The 26,042-nt window shown below is 51.0% G+C and overlaps 1 protein-coding gene and 1 long non-coding RNA gene across 2 annotated transcripts in view; both read right to left on the bottom strand.

Moving 5' to 3' along the window:
• LOXL2 (lysyl oxidase like 2) overlaps positions 1–26,042 on the bottom strand; it is a 104,946-nt gene that overhangs the window by 38,391 nt on the left and 40,513 nt on the right. Inside the window, exons 4-6 of the mRNA XM_082468884.1 lie at positions 13,913–14,124; positions 5,951–6,173; positions 2,523–2,706 (exon numbers count right to left, since the gene is read on the bottom strand). Of these exons, the coding sequence (XP_082325010.1) occupies positions 2,523–2,706; positions 5,951–6,173; positions 13,913–14,124 (619 nt within the window). The remainder of the gene's footprint in view (positions 1–2,522; positions 2,707–5,950; positions 6,174–13,912; positions 14,125–26,042) is intronic.
• LOC309664139 lies at positions 54–2,515 on the bottom strand. Its single transcript, XR_014265650.1, has 2 exons — positions 1,170–2,515; positions 54–1,042 (listed from the first exon to the last, which is right to left on the bottom strand). It is a non-coding gene; the product is annotated as an uncharacterized lncRNA (long non-coding RNA).

Raw genomic sequence — 26,042 nt, forward strand, 5'->3', positions numbered from 1 at the left:
GACAGTCAGCACCCTACCTGTGAACTATCTCATCAAGAGCATTTATATTAAAATGAATTTCACCTGTTTCTTTTTATTTGTTCTTTACGTGGCTACTAGAAAATGTTAACATTACATGTGTGGCTCACATTATATGTCTGTTGGACAGCGTGGGTCTGGAGTGTTGGAACTTCTTTACCAAGTGTTTGTTCAGCTCACCCTACTTATGCAACTGGAACTAATTCATTCATTCATTCCTTTTTTTTGTTGTTGGCCACACCACGAGGCTTGTGGGATCTTTTAGTTCCCCGACCAGGGATCCAACCCGTGCCCCCTGCAGTGGAAGCATGGAGTCCTAACCCCTGGACTGCCAGGGAAGTCCCTCATTCATTCATTCTTGATAAAACGAATGTCTCCAGAGCACTATGAGCCAGGCATGGTGGGAGCCAGGTGTGTGAACAGACAGCTGGAGTTCAGATGTGTACAGGGGATCTCAGCACACAAAGCACAGTGCCTGACTCTGACCTAACATCCATGCTGGTGATAAGAGCAGGTCTCAGAATCCCAGGAGGCTGGACAGACAGAACCTCAGACACCGTGAATCCAGTGAAGGATCTGAGACCCAGAAGGTTGCTCAAGCTCACCGAGCATGTAGGTGGCAGGGCCAGGACCAGGACGCAGACTGCCCGCCCCTCAGCCCTTGCCCTTTCACTACCCTCGCTGTGGGTGTGGTCACTTGGTCCACCAGCTAGAGGCAGGGCTGAGGATGGACCCTGGCTGCTCGGTGGCTTGACATCAAATGTGGACTCTTCCCTTTCTGCCTACCAGAGTTGACCTGGCCAACGTGGCAGAAGATGATAAATCATCCAATGGTTCTTTCAAGGACAGCACTGAAAATGCCAAATGTCTCTTTCTCCCAGAGTCCCGTGGGCCCTGGGAAAACTTTGGCTGCTCTGGGCAGTGAAATAATTAGGTCAAATAGCACACGCCCATGATAAATGGAATGTTTATGTCATCCAGTGCTTGTTTCTTCCTCAGGATGAGTGGTCTTTGTCCTGTAGGCCTGGGGAGACCACAAACCGACACATTAGCCAATTAGTACAATGGACTGTGGGAATATTCCAGATCCAAGGGAACCGCAAAGAGCTCACCACGACAGGGGAGGAGAGATCGTCACTGGGGTCACTGACCTGGCACGAAGCAACGTTCTAGCCCACGCTAGGCCCTCAAACTTCAGGAGACCCCAGGACGCTTGCAGGGATTGGAGGTCGAGATACTCTGAATGTGAGCGGGCTGAGACGGGTGGGTAGAAGGGAGAAGCCCACATCTGCGAGTTAGAAGACTTGAGTTTCAATCTTTCTCTGCCACTAACTATAGGTGTGACCTCCGGCTCGCTCTCCAGAGTCTCAGATTCCTCATCTGTTGGACGAGATGACCTCTGAGTTCTTCTGTAGCAGCGCCATCTATGATTCCAAGACTGTCTCTCGGGTCCACTGGGCTATTATTCCCTCCAGGTTGTGGCCAATGACCTCACCATACTCCTTTCTGTGGGGCGGTGGTGTTATTTCTGACAGTGTGGAAGCATCCTCTCATCACGGGATAGGACAGCCCACCCTCGTCTGCAGCCCACTCTCCTCCCTCCCCACCCCCTCCCAACCACGGCAGATCCCGGTCTGCAGCAGCCTCCCCGGGGGTCGACACTGAAAAGATTCCTGCAGATGACTGGTTTCCTTTGCTCAACACACAAAGTCCCCCTGAGGCGGGGGGGCTGGACGCTCGCTGGGCTGCAGAGTCTGTTTGGGGCAAAGACTCCACCCTCTGCAGGACCAGGGCTGGCCCAGAGCAGTGGTCTTCATGGGGGTCGGGAGGGGAAGCTATCTGTTGTGTTGCCATGTCATGTTTACAACATTCCTCTCAACAGGGTGACCTGCTTGAAAGCCTCCTATACTCTTGTTCTCTGCTCAAAGGAAAGATTTGTTTGAGACACTTAATAAAAACCAGGCCTCTTCTTTTGTTAGCATCTCATGACACTGGGAGCAGGGCATCCTGTTCCCAGTCTCCGGCGGCAGGGACAGAATGTTTGTGGTGCTAACTCAGGGTGGAAAAGTAAGATGACATTCAGGATTCTTTTGTGCCCGGGGTGGTCCATAGCCTCATGAATTCTGAGGTCTTCTCCTGGGGGAAGGACCTGGAAATTCCAGTTTTCTCAGTGGGGCTGTGGGGAGTACTGGGTTAGGAGTTGGGTAGACCTCCATTAGAATATTCATTGGGTGCTAATATGTTGTCTCATCTTGGTCGTTTACTTCCTTCTCTGGGTCTCAGCTTCCAAATCCATAAAATGGGCACTCAGTATTCCCTAAGGCCCTTCCAGCTCCAACTGCCTGGGGAGAGGCCTGGGATTGTCTAATAGAGCAGCAGCTGCTGGAGGGAGGAGGCAAAGCAAGAAGAGTCTGGAAAGGATGAGGCCAGCCAGCCCCGGCTGGGCTCCCTTATGTGACACTTTCCGTGAAGAGAGGCCACAGAACCTCCTCCCCATGCCTTACCTTGCCCCAGCCGGGAGCCTGTTATGGCCTCTTTGGCGCTCCCGAAGCCCAGCTCTCTGCAGACCACGCTGGCGGACACCAGGTCCCACTTGTCGTCGCAGACGGTACCCCATTCTCCGTTCTTGAGCACCTCCACGCGGCCCTCCCCGACGTTGGCACCTCCTCTCAACCGCACCAGGGGTTGCTGAAGAGACACATGGTCCTGCTGAGTGCAGCTCACTCCCCTCCTTTCCCAACCCCTCCCCGCTCCAAACCCGGGCACCAAGCTAGGAGCTGACAGCGCTTGATCTGTGCGTGCGCCCCCCGAGGGGTGGGGAGGCACGCATGCTCGCTCTGCATGGTCGGCTCTGCCGTGCGCTCCCTTTGCAGCCTTCTCGTGGACCTTTCGTCCTGGACCACTGGGGAGCCCATCAGGGACCCTCATCAGCCCAGCACCCCACCCCATACTTGCTCGAGGGCCTTAATGCCAACACTTCCCTCCACCCCCTCACTCCAGAACCTCAAGCTTCAGAGCTACAGAAAGAAGCTTCTACCCCCAAAGTCTGCAGATTCCAAATGGATCATAATTCTATCCTGCTCGTAACAGAGTGCTGTGGTCTAGCCCCGGGGGAGATTCCAGGGCGCTAAACGGACCACACCGCAAGGATCCTGCTGTGCAGGCCGATGAGAGGCAGGAGAGAGAAGACAGAGAGTGAGGGGGGGGTACCCCCTGAGGCGGCCAAGACTTGGAGATGGGCCGTGGCAAGGGGATGGGGAGCCTCCCACTGGTTACGTCCGACATCGGTCCTGCAGCTGGGCTCATGACCAGTCACCACTCCAGCTCCTGCCACCCCGATTCTACTCCACGTCCAGATCAGCCCAACTCTTCAGAAGATGCAGCCCCACCAGATATGCAGAGAGAGTAGGTGGTTATAGTTTAGTTACGCCTACTTGCTCACTGACAGCCTGGAAGCCTTAATCACCTTATGGGGCTTATTTAATTGCACAGGAGTAAGACCTACTCTCCACCAGCATCTTAATCCCGTTGGATTACACCTTTCAAGATGGGAGACGGGTCGTTTGACTCCATCTGCCCACATACCCTGCTTTGCATCCGTTTCTGTGCATGTGTGTGTGTGTGTGTATGTGTGTGTGTGCTGGGGTGGGGAACTCAGAAGGCTGTGAGGCTCTGAGTTATTGCTGATGCCATTTGATTCAACACAGAAGGAGTAAGGCGTGACTGTGCAGCCCTTCTATGTGTGCTGGATCAGACCAGAGTCATTGTTCTACTCTGGCCTGTGCAGTCCTCAGCCCCGGACTCCCTTCATCCCACCCACTGATGGTCTGAACGAGGCAGCTCTGGTTGGAGGTGGTGTTTTTCAAGCATTAACATACAGCAGTCATCTCGAGGGCCAAGGCATCAAACAAGAGCCTGTGTCTCCATCCTCCAGCCAAGGTCCCCACCCAGATTTACAGACCTCAGGGACAGACCCTGGCACGAGAGGGAGAAGAAAAGAGGGACAGGGAGGGGTGCAAAACCCACACTGGCTTCAAGAAACTTTAGTCTAGCTTTAGAAAACATGACAAATACAACTGCTGGCCCCAGCCCCTGATAGTTGTAGAACTGTGACCTCTCCCTTCCCCCATTTCCTTTCCCAAGCTCTCTAGCTGGATGCCAGGGTCCCCTTCCCATGGAGCGGACCATCCGTGACTCAAGCGTAAGGCAGAGTCCCAGATAACCCTACCCTATCTGGCAGAGGCCAGGCAGAGTCAGCTGGCCCTGGAGGAAAGAAAGAAACCAAGGGAAAATGTGATGTAAGCCTTGCTTGCTCTTTTTTTTTGAATTGGTTTGGTATGAACTTGATTCCCTTGCTTTCAACCACACAGTAAGAGGAATTCCAAAACAGTAGGGCCTGGTATTCTGGATGACACATGAGGAAAGCTCAGAGGCTCAGGCTGAGGCTGTAGAAAGGATGTGGCTGTCAAGTCACGCGGCAGAGGCGGGCAGTGAGGGGCTGCAGGCGTGCCTGTGTGGCCTGGCTGCACACGTGTGATGTGTGGTCAGGTCTGTGCAGCTTGGTGGCCCTGGTGGGGATGGAGGGGGACAGGGCTGGCTGCCGGCCGGAAGTGCCAGGAAGACACCCCAGAGAGTTCCCACACCCTCAGGTTGATGCCTGGGCTTGCTGTGTTCACTTAACTCCTTTTGTTTAAGGGTTCTTCTTTTGTCCAAATATGCCACCCCAGCCTGGGAGGGGGCACCCAGTGTGGCTTATCGGCTCCTGCCTGGGTTTCTCGTTTCCACTGGATGAGTGTTATCAGCCCCTGCCCAAGAGCAGGTCATTAGATGTTGACGGAGAGGAGAGATTGGAGAGGGCAGAGGGAGTAGATAGGGGGAGAGACATGGAGAAGGGACAGTAGACACAGAATGAGGCTGCCTCGGCTTGGGGAGGGGTTGCGACTCCTGCCCTCCACTCCACCCCCCCGCCTCACCCGGACCCGCCTGACACACCATCTGCCCCCATCAGAGTTTACTCTATCATCTTACCCTTAATGCGATCAGAACTGACTTGGAACCTGTCCTGGCCCAGGGGACCGATTCCCAAGTAATTAGGTTTCGTCTGATACAGGGAATCAATCCCTACTAAGTGATTAGCTCTCTTTCCTACCCATCCCTCTCCTCTTCCCAGGCGCTCTTCCCACCCACCGGCCCGTATTAGCAGTTTCCAGAGTATGCAAATCACAGAGACCTTTTGTGGATATATGAGAAGAGGAGCTTAGGAAATAGAAAAGCTGCCTAATGATTTTCAAGGGAAGACAGAAGAGTGCACTTTCTCGTCTTCAGAGGAAGTGTCAAGGCTGCCAATGGTTGGGATAGTTCGCTTGTCCTAAGGAATCAGTCAGTTGAAGTGGGGATGTAATTGACGTGAACAGACGTACACTGACATCTCTTGAATACACCCACACGCACACACACTGGCTGGTTCACAAACGTATAACGTGATAACGGGTACAGATAACACAGACGTGGTGATGGCACGTTTCCATTTACTATCACGGTGACAGCGTTTAAAAATTGTTACCCTTTCTATTGCAGAATAAACCAAAACTTGTTGGAAAGTTGCTGATCTCACGTGCTTTTGACGGTTGGATTGTGTTTCCAAAGGGTCCAGGATGCTTGATTCCTCTGGGAATTGTGCAGGAGCCCCAGGTGGCCACTCCCACCCTTCATGCTGGTGCTAATGATTAGGGGCAGGGGCTCAGCTTCTTGTCACACCCTAGAGGTGGCATCTATCGGAGAGGCTGGCCCTGACAGGTGTCCTCTGCCTTCCTGCCCTCTAGAAAAGTGGTCTGCATTTCCTTGCTCTCTCTTGGGGGTCCCTCTCTGCTCCCTTAACCACCAGCCCTCCCCCTCAGGTGCCAAGTGGCCAAATCACCTGCCCCATCCTCACCTCTGGCTTGTAGGCTTTCCGGAATCTTGAGGGTCCATCAGGGCTGAAGACCTGGCCAGGCACACAACTCACCACGGCCGGCAGCCCATTCTCACAGGTGACATTCTTTACGGGGTCCAGCGACACCTGAGGGCCCAGCTTGCAGCTGGAGATGTGGGCCTCCGTGCCTGTGCACTCCATGGAGAATGGCCAATAGCGCTGCTTCTTGCGGGCGGCAAACATTCTGCAGAAGGTAAGATGGGGCAGGTGACCAAGGCATCATGGTGCCCACCCCTCCCTCTTCCACAAGTGGGCATTGGACCCCTGCCCGGGGTCAGCCATTGTGCCAGCTGCTGGGGATCTGGTGGTGGAACCAGAGAGGCACGGCCCCTGCTCTTGGGGTTCAGTCCTACTCCAGACAGAGCTCTGCAGGGTGCATCTGCCAGCACTCACTGAGCCCTTGGTCATGCTGGGCCCGTGCTGGGCACTGGGGAGCAGGACCCGGAAGGGCAGTGGTGGCCTCCTGCCCCCAGGAAGCTCACATTCTAGAAGACAAGGGACTGAGTGTAGTGAGATAATACTAAAGCCTACAAATACAAAATGCAGAAAGGGATCTAAGAGAGACAAATACAATGGAATATGAGCTATAAAAAAAGAATGAAATATTGCCATTTGCAGCAACATGGATGGACCTAGAGACTATCACACTAAGTGAAGTAAGTCAGACAGAGAAAGACAAGATGTTATGGAAAAACCCAAACGAAATTTTTGGCCAACCCAATATTATATGGTATCACTTATATGTGGAATCTAAAAAAATAATACAAATGAACTCATATACAAAACAGAAACAGACTCAGCAGACATAGAAAACAAACTTATGGTTACTAAAGGGGAAAGGGGGGGAGGGATAAATTACGATTTGGGATTAACAGATACACACGACTATATATAAAGTAGATAAAGAACAAGGACCTACTGTATAGCACAGGGAACTATATTCAATATGTTGTAATAACCTATAATGGAAAATAATCTTCAGTTTTATATGTATATATGAAGAAAAGTTATATATAAATATATGTAAAAGAATATATATATAACTGAACCACTTTGTTGTATACCTGAAACTAACACAATTTTGTAAATCAACTATACTTCAGTAGATAGATAGATAGATAAATAAATAAATAAATAAATAAATAAATAAATAAATAAATAAAAGAGATGGGACCCCTGGTCCCAGGAAACCCCTCAGTCCTGGGCAATCAACATGGTTGGTCACCCAAACTCTTCAGATATCTTCAACATGCTGTCTTGTTTCCCTTTGTTTCCCTGCCTTTATTTCCCTTTGTCAATGAGCAGGACGAGTTGAGTGTAAAACTCTCTCCCATTGATAGACAAAATTAAAGATGTGAATCCAATGAGAAGCAATGAGAACAGACTTAAATTACCCCCTCTGCTGAATCAAAGTAGACTTGGTTTCGTCATGGAAATTATAATGGTGATGAAACTCAGCCACAGACCACATCAAATCTTCACCCAGTTTGATCTGCTCTTCTTTTTCTAGTTTCTTAGAGTGAAAGCTGATGTCATTGATTTGATACCTTTCTTCTTTTCCGATATAGGCGCATAAATTTCCCTCTAAGTACTACTTTAGCTATATTCCACATATTTTGAGATACTGTGTTTTCATTTTAATTCAGGCCAAAATACTTTTTAATTTACCTTTTGATTACTTTTATGACAGAAGGGTTATTTAGAACTGGCTATACAGTTTCCAGTACTTGGGAATTTTCTAGATATCTTTCTGTTATTGATTTCTAACATAATTCCATCATGTTCACAGAATATGCTTTGTATGACTTGAATCATTTTAAATTTATTGAGACATAATTTATGGTCCAGGCATATTTTATGTTCTAGCTAGGTTATGTTTTGTTTTAATGTGTACTTGCATAGTGCTGTCGTTGAATGGGGTGTTCTCTAAAAGCCAAATAGGTCAAATTGGGTGATAGTGTCGTTCAAGTCTTCTATATCCTTACTTGTTCTATAAATTATTGAGAGAGTAGAACTGAAATCACCAGCTATAATTGTGGATTTGTCTATTTCTCCTTGCAGTTCTGTCAGTTTTTACTTCATGTATTTTGAAGATCTGTTATTTGGTGAATAAACATTTCAGATTGTTATGTCCTCTTGATGAGGTAACTCCTTTATCATTATTAAATTACCATCTTTATCCTTTAAAAAAAATTCTTCACCCAGGAGTCCGTGAGGCTGAGGTTATCTCCATACCATATCCTAGGTAAGCTCTTAGCCTGTGTTGTGTGTTTTTATGTTTTTTTTTTTTGGAAGGCAGAATATGGATCAAGGTGAGTCAAAGTTTTTTCTAAAATGATAACCAACCAGTAAGTAATGAATTGGTTAACAGAAAGGTCACTGTGCCTCAGTTTCCCCATCTCCAGATCAGATGTAGCAATGGGATCTACCTCATCAGATTGTTAGGATAGTTAAATGAGTTAATTCTTATAAAGAGCTTAACCACAGTGCCCAGCACTTGGAAGGGCTACCTAAGTGTCTGTAAAATAAATAAATAAAAACTGTACTGGTTAAAGGAAAAAAAGAAAGATGAGAGAAGAGAGATGGTGGACGACTTCAAGGAAGAGTAGGTTTGAACTGGGCCTTGAATGATGGCGGGATTCGAAAAGGAGGAGGGCGGGGAGGACATCCTGTCCTCTCATGCTTTCCCAGGTCTTTGGGGTCTATGTGCTCATCCCTGATTGGTGGAATCCAGTGAGATGCCAGGGAGAGCCGGACAGCATCACTGCCGGACTGCTCAGAGGAGGGGCCGCCCAGGGCAAGTTGGCCCCAGATGGGCAGAAGCAGGGTCCTGTCCCTGCTGGTCCAGCAGGCCTGGAAGTTTCTGCTTTGTCTCAGAGTGAATGGGATATGAACAGAGAGGAAGGAAAAACCCTACAGATGCCGCTGATATCTTTCCTTAATCAAAAATTGCTACTGGTAGTAATTCTACTGTACCTGTGGGTGCAATGACACAGAATCTTTGAAAAAAAAAAAAAGGACTATCTTGGGAGTTCCCTGGCGGTCCAGTGGTTAGGACTTGGTGCTTTCACTGCCGTGGCCCAGGTTCAATCCCTGGTTAGGGAACTAAGATCCCGCAAGCCACACGGAGAGGTCCCCCCCCACCAATTTTTCTTTTTGAAAAAAGGACTGTCTTGGAAAATTCAGGATGTGTGCTCAACATAGCTACAGACAGAGCACAGGACTACACAGGAGGACTGTTAATAATTCCAAGAGCCACTGCCCCTCCCCACTCCCTGGAAGGCCCCTGCACTTGGAAACACAGCCTCCAGCTTCTTTCCCATGACACTCCCACATCAGACTGGAGAACGCGCTCGGTGGAGGGAGGTTACAGCTTGCTATGACACCCCTACCATCGGGCGAGCAAATACACCCAGGGGATGTCAGCTGCACAAGGAGTGGGCAGATCCCACTGGACCGGAACATCTTCTAGCTCCCAGCTTTCCATGACCACCAGCTTCTCCCAGGAACAGATGTACTGAGCTCTTAATATAGAGCGAAGCACCCTCGGCAGACACAGAGCTGCTCCTCTGTCCCCAGACAGCCCCACTGCCCTCTTACATCAGCTCACAGGAACTTGCCCGTGATCCTCCACAGGCTTCCACCACCAGAGCCCACCCCGCCCCCATGATTCACTCCCACAGGCCCCCCGGGACGCAGATACGGGGATGCAGATATATGAGGCGCTGGGGAGGATGCGTGGACAGCCCACTCCAGGCCTGCTGATTGGTGGGTGACTGGAGTTACAGGACAGCCGTTGGCCAAGCGGGAAGCCTACTTAAGAAAGAGGTATCTAGCCCGATGGCTGGGTGGCTAGAAGAACACTGAGCTGAACTGATTCAACTAAAAAATGAGAAGTCCTCCTGGCTCTCCCCCAGCTAAGGAGGAAGCCAGACTTCGTAGAGATTCTGCCTGCTATGTGACTATGTCTGTTCCAATTGTGCATTCTGGACCTAGGGAAATAGCCACCGGATGGGTTCAGGGCCCCACTGGGCTCACTATGAGTAGACCTGAGCCTAAACTCCATTGATCACCCGACGTCCATACTCTGACTGTGGGCCACAGGGATGTTTGGGCCCCTGGAATCAGTGTCAGTTCAGAGCCCGTGTCCAGTGGTTCCTGAAAGTTCTGATTATTTCCTTGTGCCCAACATACAGTGATCTTCTCCTTTGGAGAAGGCTGGGCCAATGATTAACGGTATGCATTTTTGGCAGTATGCCACAGTCCTTCTTCAAGGGGACCTGGCCTCCTCTTCATTCAAGGGCTTCTGGGTCTGTAAACTGGCTCAAGTCTGGATATTGATTGAGAGGCCGGGCCTGTTTTTATGATTCAGGTTAGATTTTTGTTCTCTTGACCTAGAACTTTTCTGCTTTTACAGATCAAGAATTGAGTAGGGAATTCCCTGGCAGTCCAGTGGTTAGGACTCCGTGCTCTCACTGCCGAGGGCCAGGGTTCAATCCCTGGCCGGGGAAATAAAATTCCACAAGACTCACAGTGTGCCCCCCGCCCAAAGAATGGAATTGAGGAGGCTTCCTATTTCACTTCTAGGAACACCACGATCCAGCCAACTAGATCAACTGGTCAATACCACAGGTCTGCAGGAGTCAGAGCATTCTGATCTGCTGGCCATTCGGTAGCCACGCCCACCTTGCTTTTGGCGTTGAATGCTGTCACTTGGCCCCTGCCACCCCCGATCCAATTACCCCCATTGCATTTAGGTTTCCCAACCTGTGGTGACTGTAGCTCCCACCCAGAGGTCTGGCTGACAGAGAAGAGCAATCAGGGAGCTCTTAAGAACGCCAGGGCTCCCCTCACAAACATTCCTCACAGTCATGGTGAGAAGTCTGTCTTCTGGACCCTCTCGGGTGGGAGAGTAGGTCTTTTAGATGTCAAATCCACTCCAACATTCCAGTCTCCCCAAGCCTCTGAACCCCTTTCTCTACATGAAACCAAAGTGGATCCGGCATTTCTATAATTTGCTGTGGAGGGCCTCCTTTTGGTCCCTGCTTCAGCCAACTCACCAAAGCCTTAGAGTTCTTCCTAACTCGCAGGATGCAACATTAGATGCAGAATCTCTGCTCAGTAAGCTCGTATCAATAAATCAATAACAATATTGCGATCCTGCTTTAAGAAAGAGAAAATGACTACAAAATGTTCCTGGCCCCAGGGATGGGGCCCTGAAGCTTCAGGTTTATCAATTTCGAGGTATATGCACGGCTTCCCAGTCCAGCATAGAAGTCAGCCCATGGCAAAGCAGCCCTTGGTGGGAGCCCCTGACTTCCCTCTGGGGAGAGCCTGTGAGGGCAGAGGCCTCCGGGGGACCTGCAGGCAACCCCGCCAGACTCTTCTGACTTGGCCGGGGGTGGGGGTCAAGGCTGGATGGCCAGCAGAGGTTCTGATGAAGAGCTGCAGTCCCGGCCTTGGGGATAATTCTAAGGCCACCAGACCTGCAGGTTAGCAGAGGAAGGCAGGGTGGAGAGGCCATAGATGCTGCCCAGGTGAATTTCCAAGGCTGCAAAGTCCCTTAGGGGCCTGGTGGATGCCTGGAGGTTACTAACCCCACCCCAGATAGATGTACTTTGAGAACAATTTCCTTCCTGGGGTGAAGGGCCTCCCTGGGAGGCCACCTCACCTGCCTTGGGGGTGTGGTCAGCAACAGCAGTGACAGACAGGCTGCTGCAGGAAAGGTGAAAGGGAGGTGGGGAAAGATGCTACCAGAAGGCCCAGATGCAGGGACCGTGCAGGGTGTGGCCCTTACTCTGGCTCCCAGGCCTCTGTTGTCCTCAGTCTCTGAGCAGGGCTCACAGATACCCCTGTGTCCAGGCCAGTGCTGCCCCAGCTCTCAGACTTACCAGCCCGCCGGTGGTGGCGGCCTGTGCAGTGTGGCCAGGCCCCGCCTCTAGGGTGGAGCAAAGCAGGAGCAGGTCTGAGGGTGGAGGCAGCAGTGTGGAGAGCTCTCCCTGGGCTGCCCTGCATCTCTGGCAGGAGTGGCTTTGTGACCCCCGACTCCACTGCCCTTCAGGCCTGGGTCTCCTCCTGTGCAGCCTGAGGGCTTGGGCGGGGTGACCTCTGAGGACCCCACATGCCCTGGGACGCCCCGTTTTTCCCTAACAGCTTCCTCCCACCAGCTACCATCTCAACCCCTAACAGCACCACCGAAGCACGGAAACTCTCCCCAACACGCTTTTCTCTTTTGGGGCCCAAATGTCAGCTGCGTCCCAGGGACTAACATACCACGTCAGATACAAGCTGAGACGGAGAAGGTTTTAGCCTAGCCGCCCTCCCATCCCCCAGCCCCGCCCCTCTATACCATCTCCAGCGAGAGGGCTGGACCAGGAGCTGGTTTCCAGTGTCTGCTAATCATCTCCCATCTGGGCTGAGACTACTACTCACCTCCCACCACCTTGGAAGCCTCCCAGACTTAGCAGCCTTTTTCCTGCCCGCATTTGAAAAAGCAAAGCCACAGACACAGAGTAGGAGGAGCAGGGAGGGGGTTTTCAAACCCAGCTCGTGAGAGGATCATGTGCGGCCCAGCTGCCAAAACAGATCTGAGATCTGAGATCCTTCCTCAAAAGCCAGAAGAGGACTCCGGTCCATCCGCAGTTGAGGAGGTGGCTTTCAAATGCCCTCTGAACAAGCCACGTGTTGCCTGGCCTCAGGCACCCCATCCTGCTCCGGGCGGGGCTCACGGCAGCCTTCCGGCTCCCGGGACTGGATTCAGACCTATGACAGGCTGGGCGCTCTGGAGGGTCCAGCAGGTAGGAGGCCTGTCAGGGGAGGGGATTTGCTTTTCTTGGCTCCAGTTGGAAGGAAAAGCTGAGAAGGTGTCTCCAGGAAAGGAGCTGGCCAGCTGGAGGGACTTCTCCAAACTGTTTAGAAGATGGGGACCACCCTGCATGCCCCCATCCCACCCTCTGCAAACAGGAAGGTCTGGGCCGTGTCTGAGGGCCGCTGGGGGTGGGAATCACCACCATGCTCACCCGCCCAGCCGGGCAGCTCGCCTCCAGCACTCACCCTCCTGGTGGACCGGGGGCTCTGACCGGAGGCGGCCAGGACGGGCCCAGGGAGGGACGCAGCCTACACTGACCCTAGGGATCTGGAAGAAGAGCTGGGGCTGGGACCCCTGTCTCCTGGCTTGGAAGCCACCTCTCTCCTTGGCTTGAAAGGAAAGAGGTAGTGAGTCTACACTCTTAAGGAGTGTGGACCCTGTCGCTGGAGACCTGGGTTTGGATCCTGGATCTGCCACTTCCTAGGTGTTTTTTTTTTTTTGGCCACGCCGCACGGCATGTGGGATCTTAGTTCCCCGACCAGGGATCGAATCCGTGCCCCCTGCAGTGGAAGCGGGGAGTCTTAACCACTGGACCGCCAGGGAAGTCCCATCCACTTCCGAGATTTATCATCCCTCTCTGACTTCATTCCCTTAACTCTGAAATAGACCGCTGCTTCCTAGTGTTGTGAAGCTTAAGAGGCTAAGAGCAGAGCTGCCTGGCATGTAGTAAGCACTCAGTAAAGCCGATTATTATCCTTATTAGAGGAACTAGGAAGACCCCACGACCAGCCAATACACCAGCCTGTCCTGAGCTGAAAACCCTTCACTGGACACCCCCTCGGGCAAATTACTCTGAGTCTCCTTATGACCCACTCCTTTCCCCCTGGGAGATATTAACTTTGGAAATCCTAACAGCATTGCAAGATTTACTCGGGATGGATATAACCGAATCCAAGCGATCGGTTTCTCAATTTCCTAACAGTTGCTGCAAGGTCCAGATTTCTCAGAATAATCACCTGCTGGGGAGACAGCAGCGGCCCAGGCCACTGCAGAGCTAACTCTACAGCAAGGCAGGGCCAGAGCCCAGCCAGCTGCACTCCCCGCAGCCTCCTTACTTGTACACTTTGGCGTTGTAGCTCCTCTCCCCAGGGAAGCCAAACATGCCGCAGACCACGCGGGAGTTCTTGGCTGTCCAGTGCCTGTCGCAGATCTGCTTCCATGTCTTGCCCTCCTTCACCTCCACGTAGCCCTCCGTCACCGGGGTGCGCTTGCGGTAGGCGGAGAGGATGGCTCGGATCCGGATGTCCTCCACCTGGATATGCATGTTCTGGGAGGGAGGAGGTGTGGAAAGAGAGGGGTTACTTTCCTGGTCTGGCCGTGGAGAGGTGACGGCAGACTGGGCACTCTGCTGGCCCCCCTGCCTCTCCCCTCGGGTCCCCGGGGGCCCCTGCGCGCTCTCTGCGAGCACACAGCACGTGTGCGTGGGAGATGATCTGGCCGAGGGGACTGAAGGAGGGGGAGCAGGTGTGACCTGGGCAATCAGAGACTTGGAGGACCCCAACGCTCCTCCTCTGTCTTATCAAAATCAGCAGAGGGCGGCAGCCCCCTCCTGCAGGGGTCTCAAAACGAGAGCAGAAGAGAGACCGTGTTCCTTGAATTTCATGCTCTACAGTAAAAATAATTTGGATGCGTGCATTGTACTCCAAAGCATATGTGTTCATGTGTGGGAGTGAGTGTGTGTGTCTCCCCACTAATGTTTCAGTAAAACTGAAGTTTCAGGCAGATAAGCCTCAGATACCCTGAGGCTGGTGGGGCCGTCTTGCACACTACCTCACAGCCCCCAGGCTGGCAGCCTTTAGGGCGAAAATCCCAGGAGAGAAGGGGAGGGCTTGGAGAGAAGAGGGGAGGGGAGGGAGGAGTGGCGTGCGAGACCCAGGCCGGCCAAGCAGGGAGGGCATCCTGGGGCCTGGGAGGTAGGGACGCACGCAGTCATTCACTGTGCAAAGGAAAGGAAAGGGAAGATTCTGAATGTCTTGAGGCCCTTGGAAAGCCCCATCCTCAGCCCTCTGCCCACCCTGTTTCTGTGGCAGTGAGAGAAAAGGCAGGACCCTGCTGCGAGGACATGGAGGAGGCTGCGGGTCCAGGGTGGGCCCCAACCCCTGACACTGAGCTGCAGTGTCCCTGCCCCAAGCCCGCACCCGAGCCCAGGGGATTTGGTTGGATAGGGGGCCCCGAGAAGCCAGGGTGGGTGGAGGAACACGGGCCTACCTGGGATTTCCAGTGATACCTCTTATGTTTTTCCAAGGCTCACGCAATCTGCCCCCAAACACTATGGAATCTCCAGAATCTCTCACTTCCAGCCCCTCTTCTTTCTGGCCCAATAGAATGAGGTCGTTACAGCTACTGTCATCCCCATTTTCCAGATAAGAAAGTTGGTTGACTCCAGTGATCTCCCCAAGACCACGAAGAGGCAGGGAGCGTCCGAGGTGCAGTGTGAGATGCTCTCTGAGCTGGGCCAGGTGGGGCTGGGCAGGGGTGCTGGAAGAGAGGAACCCGGCGCCCCGAGTGCCCAAACCCCCGTCCAGCCAGGATGCAAATGAACCACCAGTTTGAACAGGACCGTTATTTGGGTGCCCAGGGATTCAGGTCTCCTTGCCACTGGCTTCAGGGTGCAAAGCCAGGCCCTGCTTCCCCAGTCCTGCGAGACAGCAGCAAGTATGTGGGCCGGGCGTGGTGGCATTTGGCCCTGGTTCCTCTCCATGCAGAGCGGAAGGAAAGCCGCCAGCGGCAGGATTATGTTTCCCTGCCTGCATCCTGGATCCTTTACAGCCCCCACTCAGGCCACAGGACCCGTGCCACCAAGACACATGGATGGGGGTGAGCAAGAAAGGGCCTGAGGTCTACACTGGCCCGTGGGCCAGCTCCCTCCTCTGTCCTCCCACCTCGGGAGGCCAGGCTGGAATTCCAGCATGTAAGGAACACGTGACGCCCAGAAGGAAAGTTACCGCGGTGGCACCAGCCCTGCGGGCTTCACGGGGCAAGCAGGCTAGGCTGACTTTATTAAATTCACAGATCCTCCCCCGCCCCTGCCCTCCTCCACTTCCCCCGACCCCTGGCCTCTCTCCCCGCCCCCGCCCGGCCCCCGTAGAGCATCAGTGCAGCCTCACTAAGGGGAGATATGGAGCGTGAACCCAGAGGGAGGAAGGCCTGGGGGCGGGGGGCGCTCAGCAGACCCTTGTCTTGATACAGGTCGGCATCCCCTCAGCAGAAGTATGACAGGTGGGCAAGCCCGGTGGGCTCTCGGATGTGGGAAATGAGGCTCAAAGAAGAGAAAGCGCTAGAACTGATGTCCCTGTCCTTGCTCTCCCACTGATTCACTGCATGTGCGTGCGTGTGTACGAGCGTGTGTGTCTGAGTGTCACGAGTATGTCTGTGTGTGTGTGTCTCTGCACGTGTCTGTGCGCCTGTCTATGTGTCCCTGTGGGAGTGCACTGCTCGTGTGTGTCCGCGTGCAGAATGATGTGCCAGTGACAGGCCTGTGTGTCTGTGCGTTGTGTGGAGTGTATGTCTGTATACCTATGTGGCAGAGGAGGATGCAGAGAGTTTTCCTCCAAAGCCCTGGGAGAGCAGTCAGGCAAGCTTCACATCTGTCATTCCTTCTCCTCTTCTCCCTCCACAGAACCAATTCCTTCCCATCCTCTTGGGCTCAGATCCACCTCATTCATTCATTCATTCCAGAAAATACGGTCTCTCACCTCCATGGGCCCTGCCAGCCTCCTCCTTACACCCCAATCCTGGGGCCCTCTGCTCTGAATCATAACGACTATGAGGGCTCTCATTTATCAAATACGAGCCAATTACACGTCAGGCTCTGCACTCAGAACTTTACTTTCACTCCCTTCCTCAATTCCCATGACAAACGGTGAGAGGGCCAATGGTATGCCCGTGCTACAGGTGAAAAACGAGAAAACTTGGTGAGGTTTTGCACCTTCTCCAAGCTCACACAGCCAATAAGTAGATAAACAAGGATGAAAACCAAATTCTGACTCCAAGCCTGTGCCCCAGGCTCGTAACCCTGGGCCTCTGAACGGTCCACACCCTTCCACCCTCGCCCCATCCCTTGCCCGGTATTGAGTTGCCCCACAAGGGGCAGGGCCTGGGGCCCAGCCTTCTGGGGGGGTCCCTTTGGGCTCTGCCCATTAGAAGTCCATATGTGAAGTCCACCCTGCGACCCGCCCGGAGGAGCCGTGAGTCAGGCCAGAGTGTACGTGAGGGGAGAGAGCCACCTCCCAGCTGCCCCTGGACTCAGGCCAGGGGGTGGCAGGGAAACCCTCCATGGCACACATTCAGGGCTTGCTGCTGGCTAAGGAGCTCACTTGGACTGCTCAGAGACCTCTGTGTAGGAAAACACACACGTATACACAGAACGGCCCTCCTGACCTCACTGCTGTGGAATCCCTTCCATAACCACAAGTGTTAGGACTTTTTTTTCCCCAGAAGTTCAACTTCAAAAGAGAAGTGAAGATTTGAAACCCTAAAACATATACACATTCTTCTTTTCTAACAAAAGTCTCTCTACACTTGTGAGTTTTACATTAAGCCCAATAGCCCAGAAGCCAGCGATGCACCTGGCACTTTTTAAAATTCAAATGGAAGTCTGAATGCTGGTCCTCTTGCCTCCCTCCAAGGAATTCACAGAACCTTCTTGACTTGTCCTACTCAAAACTCATCATATCCCCCGGGAGTGATTATCACTGGCTTCCAAAGGGGAAAATAAAGGTGCCTTGAGGCCATGCCCTGCCCTCCCTTAACTAGTGGGTTGGTGGAAAGAAGGGCTAGTGAAGAAGCACCAGGGCTGGTCTCCCAGTCTTGTGCTTGAATGGCATTTCACATTTGCCACATCTGTGAATGACCTGCAAATTCCACAATGTGACAGCCTGGGGCTGTCGCCAATGAGGAAAAATCACCAGTTTTGAAAGTCTCGTTGGAGATTGCATCAGGGAAAGATACAGGGGGAGGCAAGGCAAGCAAGCAAGCCTCTAAGAGTGCACTTCACAATTTCTCTGAAAAGTTGGCACTAAGCTCATGGCCTCCCTGGGGAGGGCACATTTGCAAGGGCCAGATCTTAGCCCAACTATCCCCCTTCCTTCCCTCTAGAAGTCATAATTTAGTTACATAATTAATTACATAATTTATCAGCCCAGGCCTTCCCACCTGAGAAGTCATCCTTGGAGTGGTGTCGGGTGGGGGCACCATGATGGAGATATACTAGTCTGCCATCATCCCAACTAGACACGTGGCTGGTTAGCACTGCACAATTGCTGCTCACTTAGCAAGTTCCTTCCCTCTACAGCTAACAGGTTCCTGCATCTTGCTCTCAAAGCCCTTAGCTTTCTTTATTTGGCTATTTTTAAAAACTGGCCTTTCCGATAGAGATCCGTTTTCCCAGGTGCCATCTTGGCACCTTCCTCAGCACCTCAAACCAAACGCACCCAGGATGCCCTCGGTCTTTCCTTCTTGCAGGCTGGAAGGTGACGCCCTTCCAGCTTGCAGCCCTCAAGCCTCGCATGCCTCCTGCTCCCTCTCTCTTCCTCACTCTTATGGCCCATTCTGCCCCAGAAGTGCTTTTCCTACCCTTCAGTCACCTTCTCATTCCCACTTCTATTGTCCAGGCAGGTATGTAGTGGAAGTAAGAGAACAGCATCACAATTCTGTCATTTCAGGGGACCCTGTATCTCTCCCCGGTCCGGATGAATGGCTGACCCAGTCCATCTCACACATGGCTGGCATATCCATCCAGCTGACCGCTGTGCCTTTGTGGGTTTGGCTCAAGATCTTCCCGTGGCTCCCCCAGGTCTTATGCTCCTAGTCAAGAGCCTTCCTGATAGGACCCACCTCATCCCCTCCGTGCCCTGTTTCCAGTCTCAAGATGCCAGGCTGACATCACTTTTTTAACTCCAGCATCAAGCTGCTCCCTGCAATCCTTTTTTCCTTCCTCTCTACCGCTCAGAATCCTCCTGACCTTCAGGAACAACCTTGTTCATTCAATCGTTTGAAAAATACCTGTTGAGGGCTATGACGTCCTAGGACGTCCCTCCCCCAGATATCTCATCCACATAGATATGACTTCTTTATTCCTCTAGCATTTGCTTTCTGGGTCCCTCAATTCATTCTTGGCTTATACTGACTATCTTGTACTATCTATCTTTTCATTTTGCCTCCTCATCAGACTGTGTGTCTCTCAAGGACAGAACTGTGCTTTATTCATTCTTGCATTCCCCACGGCAACGAGTGCCAGACACGAGACATCGTGGGTCCTCACATATTCTTGGAACAAACTGATAATCATTTTAAAAAATCCAGTTACAGGAATTCAGCTTAACTAGAAATGTTGGGCTCTCCAGCCAAAAATGTAATAAAGACTCCCTTTATTCTTGGTTTAATGCAAAATAAACAGAGAGGCGTGCTTTTTTTCACAGCATAAGCACTACTTGTGTGACTTACCGATGGACAAGATTGTCTGCACTTTATCCATGCGATCTCTTGTCATCTGAGCTATTTAACACCCTCCCCTTTCCCCTTGAAATCTGAGGCTAATAAATAAACTGAATTAAAAGCTGTTCTGACCCTCAGCACACATTTAGATGGTTTAGCTACGTGGGTATCATCTGTAAACAGTACAAGACATGTTGTACTGGAAGAAGCTGGCTACACTGTAATTATCCCCTTTTGATGATCAAATCAGAAATTCACAGCCTAAGAAACTGCTGGGAATATTCTCTAGCCGGTGATTCCTACTGGGCTACATAGATGAAAGGGAAGTGGGAAGGCAGTGCGGCGATCCCTGTTGCTCAGCTCTACGTGATGGAGACCAGTCTGGGCGGAGGGGGTCGGGGTGGGAGTGGTTTGAGAACTGAGGTCATGCTGAGGCACCAGAGGAAAAAGCCGGCAGTCAGTCTGGGCCCTCCTCCTATAAACCAAGAGCTTTGCAACGCTGCTGGAGAATCAAATGCTCTGTGTTTCATTTTCCAACCTGAAAGCAGTGGGGTGGGTAACAGAGGCTGCTTCTTTGGAGAACAGTCAAGACCTGCGGTCTGCAGGAAGCTGGCAGGACACCTGCCCCAGCAACCAGTCCCTCTGGCCCAGCAGGGGTGCTGAGGCCACAAACCAGGCAAGTCCGTGGGTCTGGCCAAACGGTCCACCACGCTCCCAGGTAGGGCACCTGACCTGATGCTTCTCCTCCCAGCAACCATCACCATGGTGACAAAGTAATGACTTGGGAAATCGTCTTTCTCCACTACGGGACAGCAAATTTCGGGAGGGCAAGACTGTCCTTTCATTTCATCGATCCCTTGATTCCCAGTGCCCAGCATAGAGTCTGGTGCCCGATTAAAATGTAGTGGATGAACGAACGAACAGACACAGCATCCAGTTGCCTTAGCAACAGCCTCATGGGGATGGGGCCGGGGGGAGTCGTTGTCGCTGACCCCTCCAGCATGGCTGAGGTGACTCGAATGAACCACCTGGGCCCTTTGCCACCACCTTCACCCCAGTCACATCAGGAGCCCCACCCTACAGAACAGATCTGCCCAAGCAGGGCAGAGAGAGGCTTTCTCCAGCCCAGCTCAAGCCCCTACTTCCTCCATAGAGCCTCCCTCCCACTGATCTCTCCCCACGAACCTCTCCCTTTCCATTCTGCCACAGAATTTACTATCCAATCCACACTGTTCAACGTTGGAGTACATACTGCCATTTATTTATTTCTTCTATAACAAATTATAAGGCTACTTATTTGTTGATTTCATCTAATGAGTGAGTATAACATTACTTATTTCTTCCAACTCACAAACAATTATAATATTTATAATTTTCAGGGGGTTGTGTGTACAGCACCCCGGCCAGGGATAGGGTTCCCAGATCTGCCAGGATGTGCACAATTTCAAATATTCTGTTCTGTTAGCTGCATAAATGCTCTTTTGCTTTTCAGATGCTGTGACTTATTTTTCGTTGGGAAAACAGGTCACCCTAGAACTACTTCTCTTGTTCCCCTTGTGGTTGGTGGCTGGTGAACCCAGACCACATAGAGGCTCTCAATAAATAGAATCATGGAATGTTAGCACCGGACAGGATCTAATACCTCTTCTTGCCCAAGCTCTCTGTAGGCTGGGAGAGAAAACCCAGGAGAGCTACATGCGATGGCCCAGCTTGACAGTTCGGCAAGTCTGGGGACTGAGACGCTGTGGGCTCCCATCGTGGCCCTTTACTCCCTTGCTGAAGGGTCCGACACAAACTGCCCACTTGCTACCATCTCTCCTCCTGCCACAGAGGGAAGCCGGCCAGCTACCCTGTGGCCTTCGGGGGAAGCAGGGCTATATTTAGCTTGGAGGGACCACCGCCTTCCGAACTCCACAGAGATGAAAACAGGCCCCCTTTCTTTAAACCACCCAGTGTAACACACTGAACATCCTCTTGGGGGGTGTGGTGTATCGAAACTCCTGGCCGGGAAGTGTTAGGACCTTTCTAGAGTTAATTACTCCCTTTCAGGCTCCATGCCTCCACCCCTAAGAGCCCCCCACAGATGCTGGGGTGATAAGGCTGCTGCTGAGGGGAAAACCTTGAAGCATTTGGCAGCTAACTGTGGCTAATAAAAACCTGGACTTCTGGAATTTAAAAAATTCACAGCAGCCTCCATCCCTGTGGTTAAGAGGAGAAGAAAGAGCTTTTTCAGGTCTCAGCGCCCCTCCAGAAGGAGGTGAGGGAGCAGAGGGGAGGGGTACCGGATTCTCCCCACCGTTGGAAGTGAATACCCTTCTCCTGGCTCCACCCTCATCTTCCCTCTCCTGGTCCCTCCAGACTGCCTGGGCTGCCTGCTGTCACAAAGGAGAAATTGGGGCTCCGGGGCCCCTCGGAGGATAGGCCACCCCTAAATCTCACAGCCGGGGGATTTCCAATCAATTCTGGGAACCTAACTGCTTTTGCAAAAGAGCCTTTAAAAAAATGGGTAGAGTAGAAGGTGGGGTGAGAAGGTGAAGAAAGGAAAAGATCCATATGTTCCCTGACCTGACAGTACACGGCCTCAGCCACGAGCCTTTCTATGAGCACATGACTTAGCAATGTGCAAAAGAGCCAGTGCAGAGAGGGCTGTTCACAAGGGCATCTGGATTTGTAATCTCTCCTTATCTAATGCTTTTTCCAACTTGTCCACCGCCACAGACAGGAAACAAAGTCTCTTGATTTAAGAGCCTCTGAACTCCTGGGAGGTTCGGTTGGAGCTCTGTTTTCTAGGTTTAAAAAAGATCTATTCACTTGAAACTAACAATATTTTACATTTTATTATTTGCTCCTGTTTCCCTCTTTTGAAGAAGGTTTTGAGAATTGGCCCAAGACTCATTTTCCTGCGGAAAATGCTGTTCTACAGTGAGGTGTCCAGAGACCCAAGAAGGGTCAGTCCCTCTGGACATACAGCTGCAAGTCTCAGGCTCCAAGGGGACCAGAACTCAGGGGTCCTGCCTTCCACTCTGGGGTCTAAAACTTAGACCACAGAAAAGGGGAGAACGGAGACCCTGCTCGGTTAATTTTCTGGATGAAATGAACCCAGGTTGGTGAATCAGTGTTAAGGCGAATCTCTTGTAACACTTTATAGTCTGCAAAGCACTTTTCCAGAAATCGTCTGATTTTCCCCCTTACAGAATGAGTGTGTGCTGTGCCATTCTGATGGAGAAACCACTGCCACTCTGGATTACAGACTTCATAGCTGGAAGGGATTGAATTCAACCCACTCATCTTAAAGAAAAGAGTGGACTCGCTCTGTGCTCTGGCCAACAGGGAGCTCAGGGGCCAAACCTGTGAACTGTTCTTTGGTGGGGTCATTCATCTGAAGAAGAGGCACTTTTTCCGTCCTATAGAAGGGAATTTATGAAGTGTCAAGGGGCCCCCGAGGATGCCCCAAGCAGATGTAGGAGTCCACGGAAGCACAGTTACCTCATCCAGTGAAATTCCATCATTCAGGCCCCAGGGTTTAGTGACTCATGCCTCTGGCATCCCAGAGTGGGATGAACTTGGTCTAGACGGATGCAGTTTTCTTCCACTCTCTGCTTGGGGAATTCCAGTGTGCTCCGGAGAAGGCACAAGCCTGTGAGGGTCACCTATAATGGTCTGTGATCTGTTCCCAGTCTCCAGGCATCAACGAGGGTGGATATTATAGAACCCGGCTTCACCCTTTCAAAATAAGGGTGAGAAGAGATGGGGTGTCTCTTCATGACCTTCACTAGCCTAATTGTTTATATCTGGGGTCACAAGACACAGAGAAGGTATTAACTGACACTTCACTCTTGGCTGCTTTTGAATTTATGGGCCCCCAACCGGGGGAAGTTGAGAGGAGTGGGGCTTTAATTTTCACTTTGATGTGGAAGAGTGCGGGTGAAAAGTGTCTTCTTTCAAGGCCAAAGTCATGACGGGCCAGAGAAGCGGTAGAGAGAGATCCCGAGCACACACACTAGCTGGCATCCCTTGTGTGTGTGTGTGTGTGTAAGATGCATGACCCCAATTCACACAATGGTGGGCACTGCCAATAGCTAGTGTGCACCCCCTGTGTGGGCTGGGTGCGTTTTCATAGATGCAGAGAAACAAGGGATCTTAGAACTTGGTAATCACCTCGTCCTGTGTCCTTCCCATGTTGGGATCTGGCTGTGATATTCCTGGCAGGAGGTCATCCAGTTCCTGCTTGAGCTACTCCAGTGACAAGGAGCTCACCTCTAACAGGTAAGCCCCATCCCCTGTGTTATAGAGTCTTCAGACTGTGTTGAAATGTGTAGCCCCATCACTCAGCCTTAAAGAGTTTTCACACGGAGCTGAAATCTACATCCCAATCCCTCCCCATCCATCTTAGTTCTGGAAGTTAGCATTAATCACACTCTTCTCCATGGTAGCACTTCAATAGTTGAAGAGAACGGACATGTCTCCCCCCACCCCCCTATCTCTTTTCTTGACACAGCATCTTCATTTCTTCATATGATGTGGCTTCCAGACCTGTCTCCACTCGGCTTGTCCCTCCTCTGGGAGACACAGTTAAGAGATGACCCCAGAACTGCACTTAGTTCTTGGTCCAAAAAGCAAGGAGTTTAGGGAAATAAGTCTTCCCCCAGTGTATCAGTTTACATTCACTTTTCTAGCAGCCATACCATACCTTTGGCTTATACTGAGCTTTTAGGCAACCAGTTCCCTTCAGGGATCTTTTAAATATAATCAGTGTTTTCAGTCACTTTCCCTGGCTTTTACTCTTTAGCTATTCCCCGCTCCCGCCCCCCGCCCCCCCATGAACCTTGATATAGGACCTTATATTCATCCCTAACATGTACCAGTTTGGGTCTATTATTTCAACCTCCTGAGGTTTTTCTGAATCTCACTCCATGATGTTTTATCCCAGCAATTCCTCCTAGTTTTGTGTCTCCTATAAATATTATCAGTATACATTTTAATCTCCATGCAAATTTCTGATACATGGCGGAAAGGCAGAGCGGAGCCCTGGGCTACACCAGTAGAGACCATCCACTGTGTTCACGTGAATTAATCAGCAGTTCTGGGTATCGTGAGTCACGACTCCCCCCCCAGCTGCATGTCCACCAAACCTACATGTCTTCCTGTGGTCCACACACATCTAACAGGGGACATTTCTCTAGCCAAGACGAGTGATTCCATGACTTAAGCTACTGACACAGCTATTACACGAGGTGTTTCGGAGAAACTTTTCACATCCCACAAATATTCCTGGTAGGTGGTCTGGGTGGCTCCCTACGCATCGGGCCAACCCTGCCCGTACGCATGAGCTTGAGCCACAAAGTCCTGGATGGAAGAATCTTCTGGTAACTCTCCGAGGTTCTCGTCAGACACCCTGAGATCTAGGCCTGTTGATGACCTACTTTTAGCAGATACCAAAGGGCAGAGATTACAGGGCACTACTCATCAACTGAAAAATTTCCACAGCATCCCTGGCTAGACAGGAAAGCTTCTAGTCTGGTCCATGGTAACCAGTATGATTCGTATGACAGCAAGAGGGAGGCCTTCTAGGAAAATACAAAGCTTAGAGGCTGCGGAAGTTATCCAGCCCTTTAAACCAGACTCCCCTCAGCTAGCCCTCTCTGGGCTACTGTAATCTCATTTAGGACCTAGGCTCCTTGCCTTGGAATGATCTTCCAACTTTCCCCGAGGCATGCATCTTGTCTTCTTGGGTTATAAGGGTTAGAGGACAAGGGTCATGTTTACTTTCCCCAGTGGTGTCCCAGACCATGATGTGTGTACAGCAGGCCTCCAACAAATGTCCAGAATAAAGGTAGATACTAAGCTTTCCTATCACAGAATCTCAGCCCTTCCAGAATAAGAAAGTTCTCGCCAACATATTTTTTTCCAGTCATTTTTCTGCCTATTCCACCCAATTAAGGTTCTGCTTTCTCTATGACCCATCTTATTTCCCCTTTAAATGCTAAGCAGTAGAACTGGCCCATAGAGCTATTCCATAAACATTTCTCTGTTGAAGTGCCCTTCACAGAGTCCTTTGCCAGAACCTTTTTTTTTTTTTCTAGTGACAGATGAGCCTTCTCATTTTCCCAATCCAAAACCCACAAACATTTTGGCCCACCTTCCTTTGATTCAAGCTATCAGTGACTTTCTGATGCCCAGAAGCCTGGATCTTTGCTTGACAATCCATGTGGATTATCCTGAGGTTGTAGGATGAGCAAAAGCCCATTAACAATGACACACATTTGGCCCTGAATCAAGGCCAGCAGTTTGCTGAAGCTGTTGGTTTCAAGCAGGAGCCTAAAGAAGTGTCTTTCTATGGTCTGTTGGCCATTTCAGAACTTTGGAAATGTAATGGTCAATTCATTAGAAAGAAACATCTCAGTCATTGGTGATAGATATGGGCTAATATTTATTTGTAGTTGATTAATACTGGGATTCCAAAATTTAGAGATCCCTGATTTAACTTGTTCAGTAGAATTATAATACTGTTAGATCCAATTACTACTAAAAAATTTCTGTGGACGCCCCCCCCCCCAAAAAAAACTCAAAGATGTCACACATATGTTCATTAGGCAGGGCAATACTATGAAGGAATGATTTGCTTCTACGCATTTCTCATCACTGTTTAGTTTGATATTTTATCCTAGGATGTTCTTCACCCAAGTGGAGAATGATCTTTGGTTTTCATTTCTGGGAAGAAGAAAATTTGGGAATTGGAGATATTGTTCC

The sequence above is a fragment of the Balaenoptera physalus genome (assembly GCF_965194825.1).
Source record: "Balaenoptera physalus genome assembly, chromosome: 7".
NCBI classification, from domain to species: domain Eukaryota; kingdom Metazoa; phylum Chordata; class Mammalia; order Artiodactyla; family Balaenopteridae; genus Balaenoptera; species Balaenoptera physalus.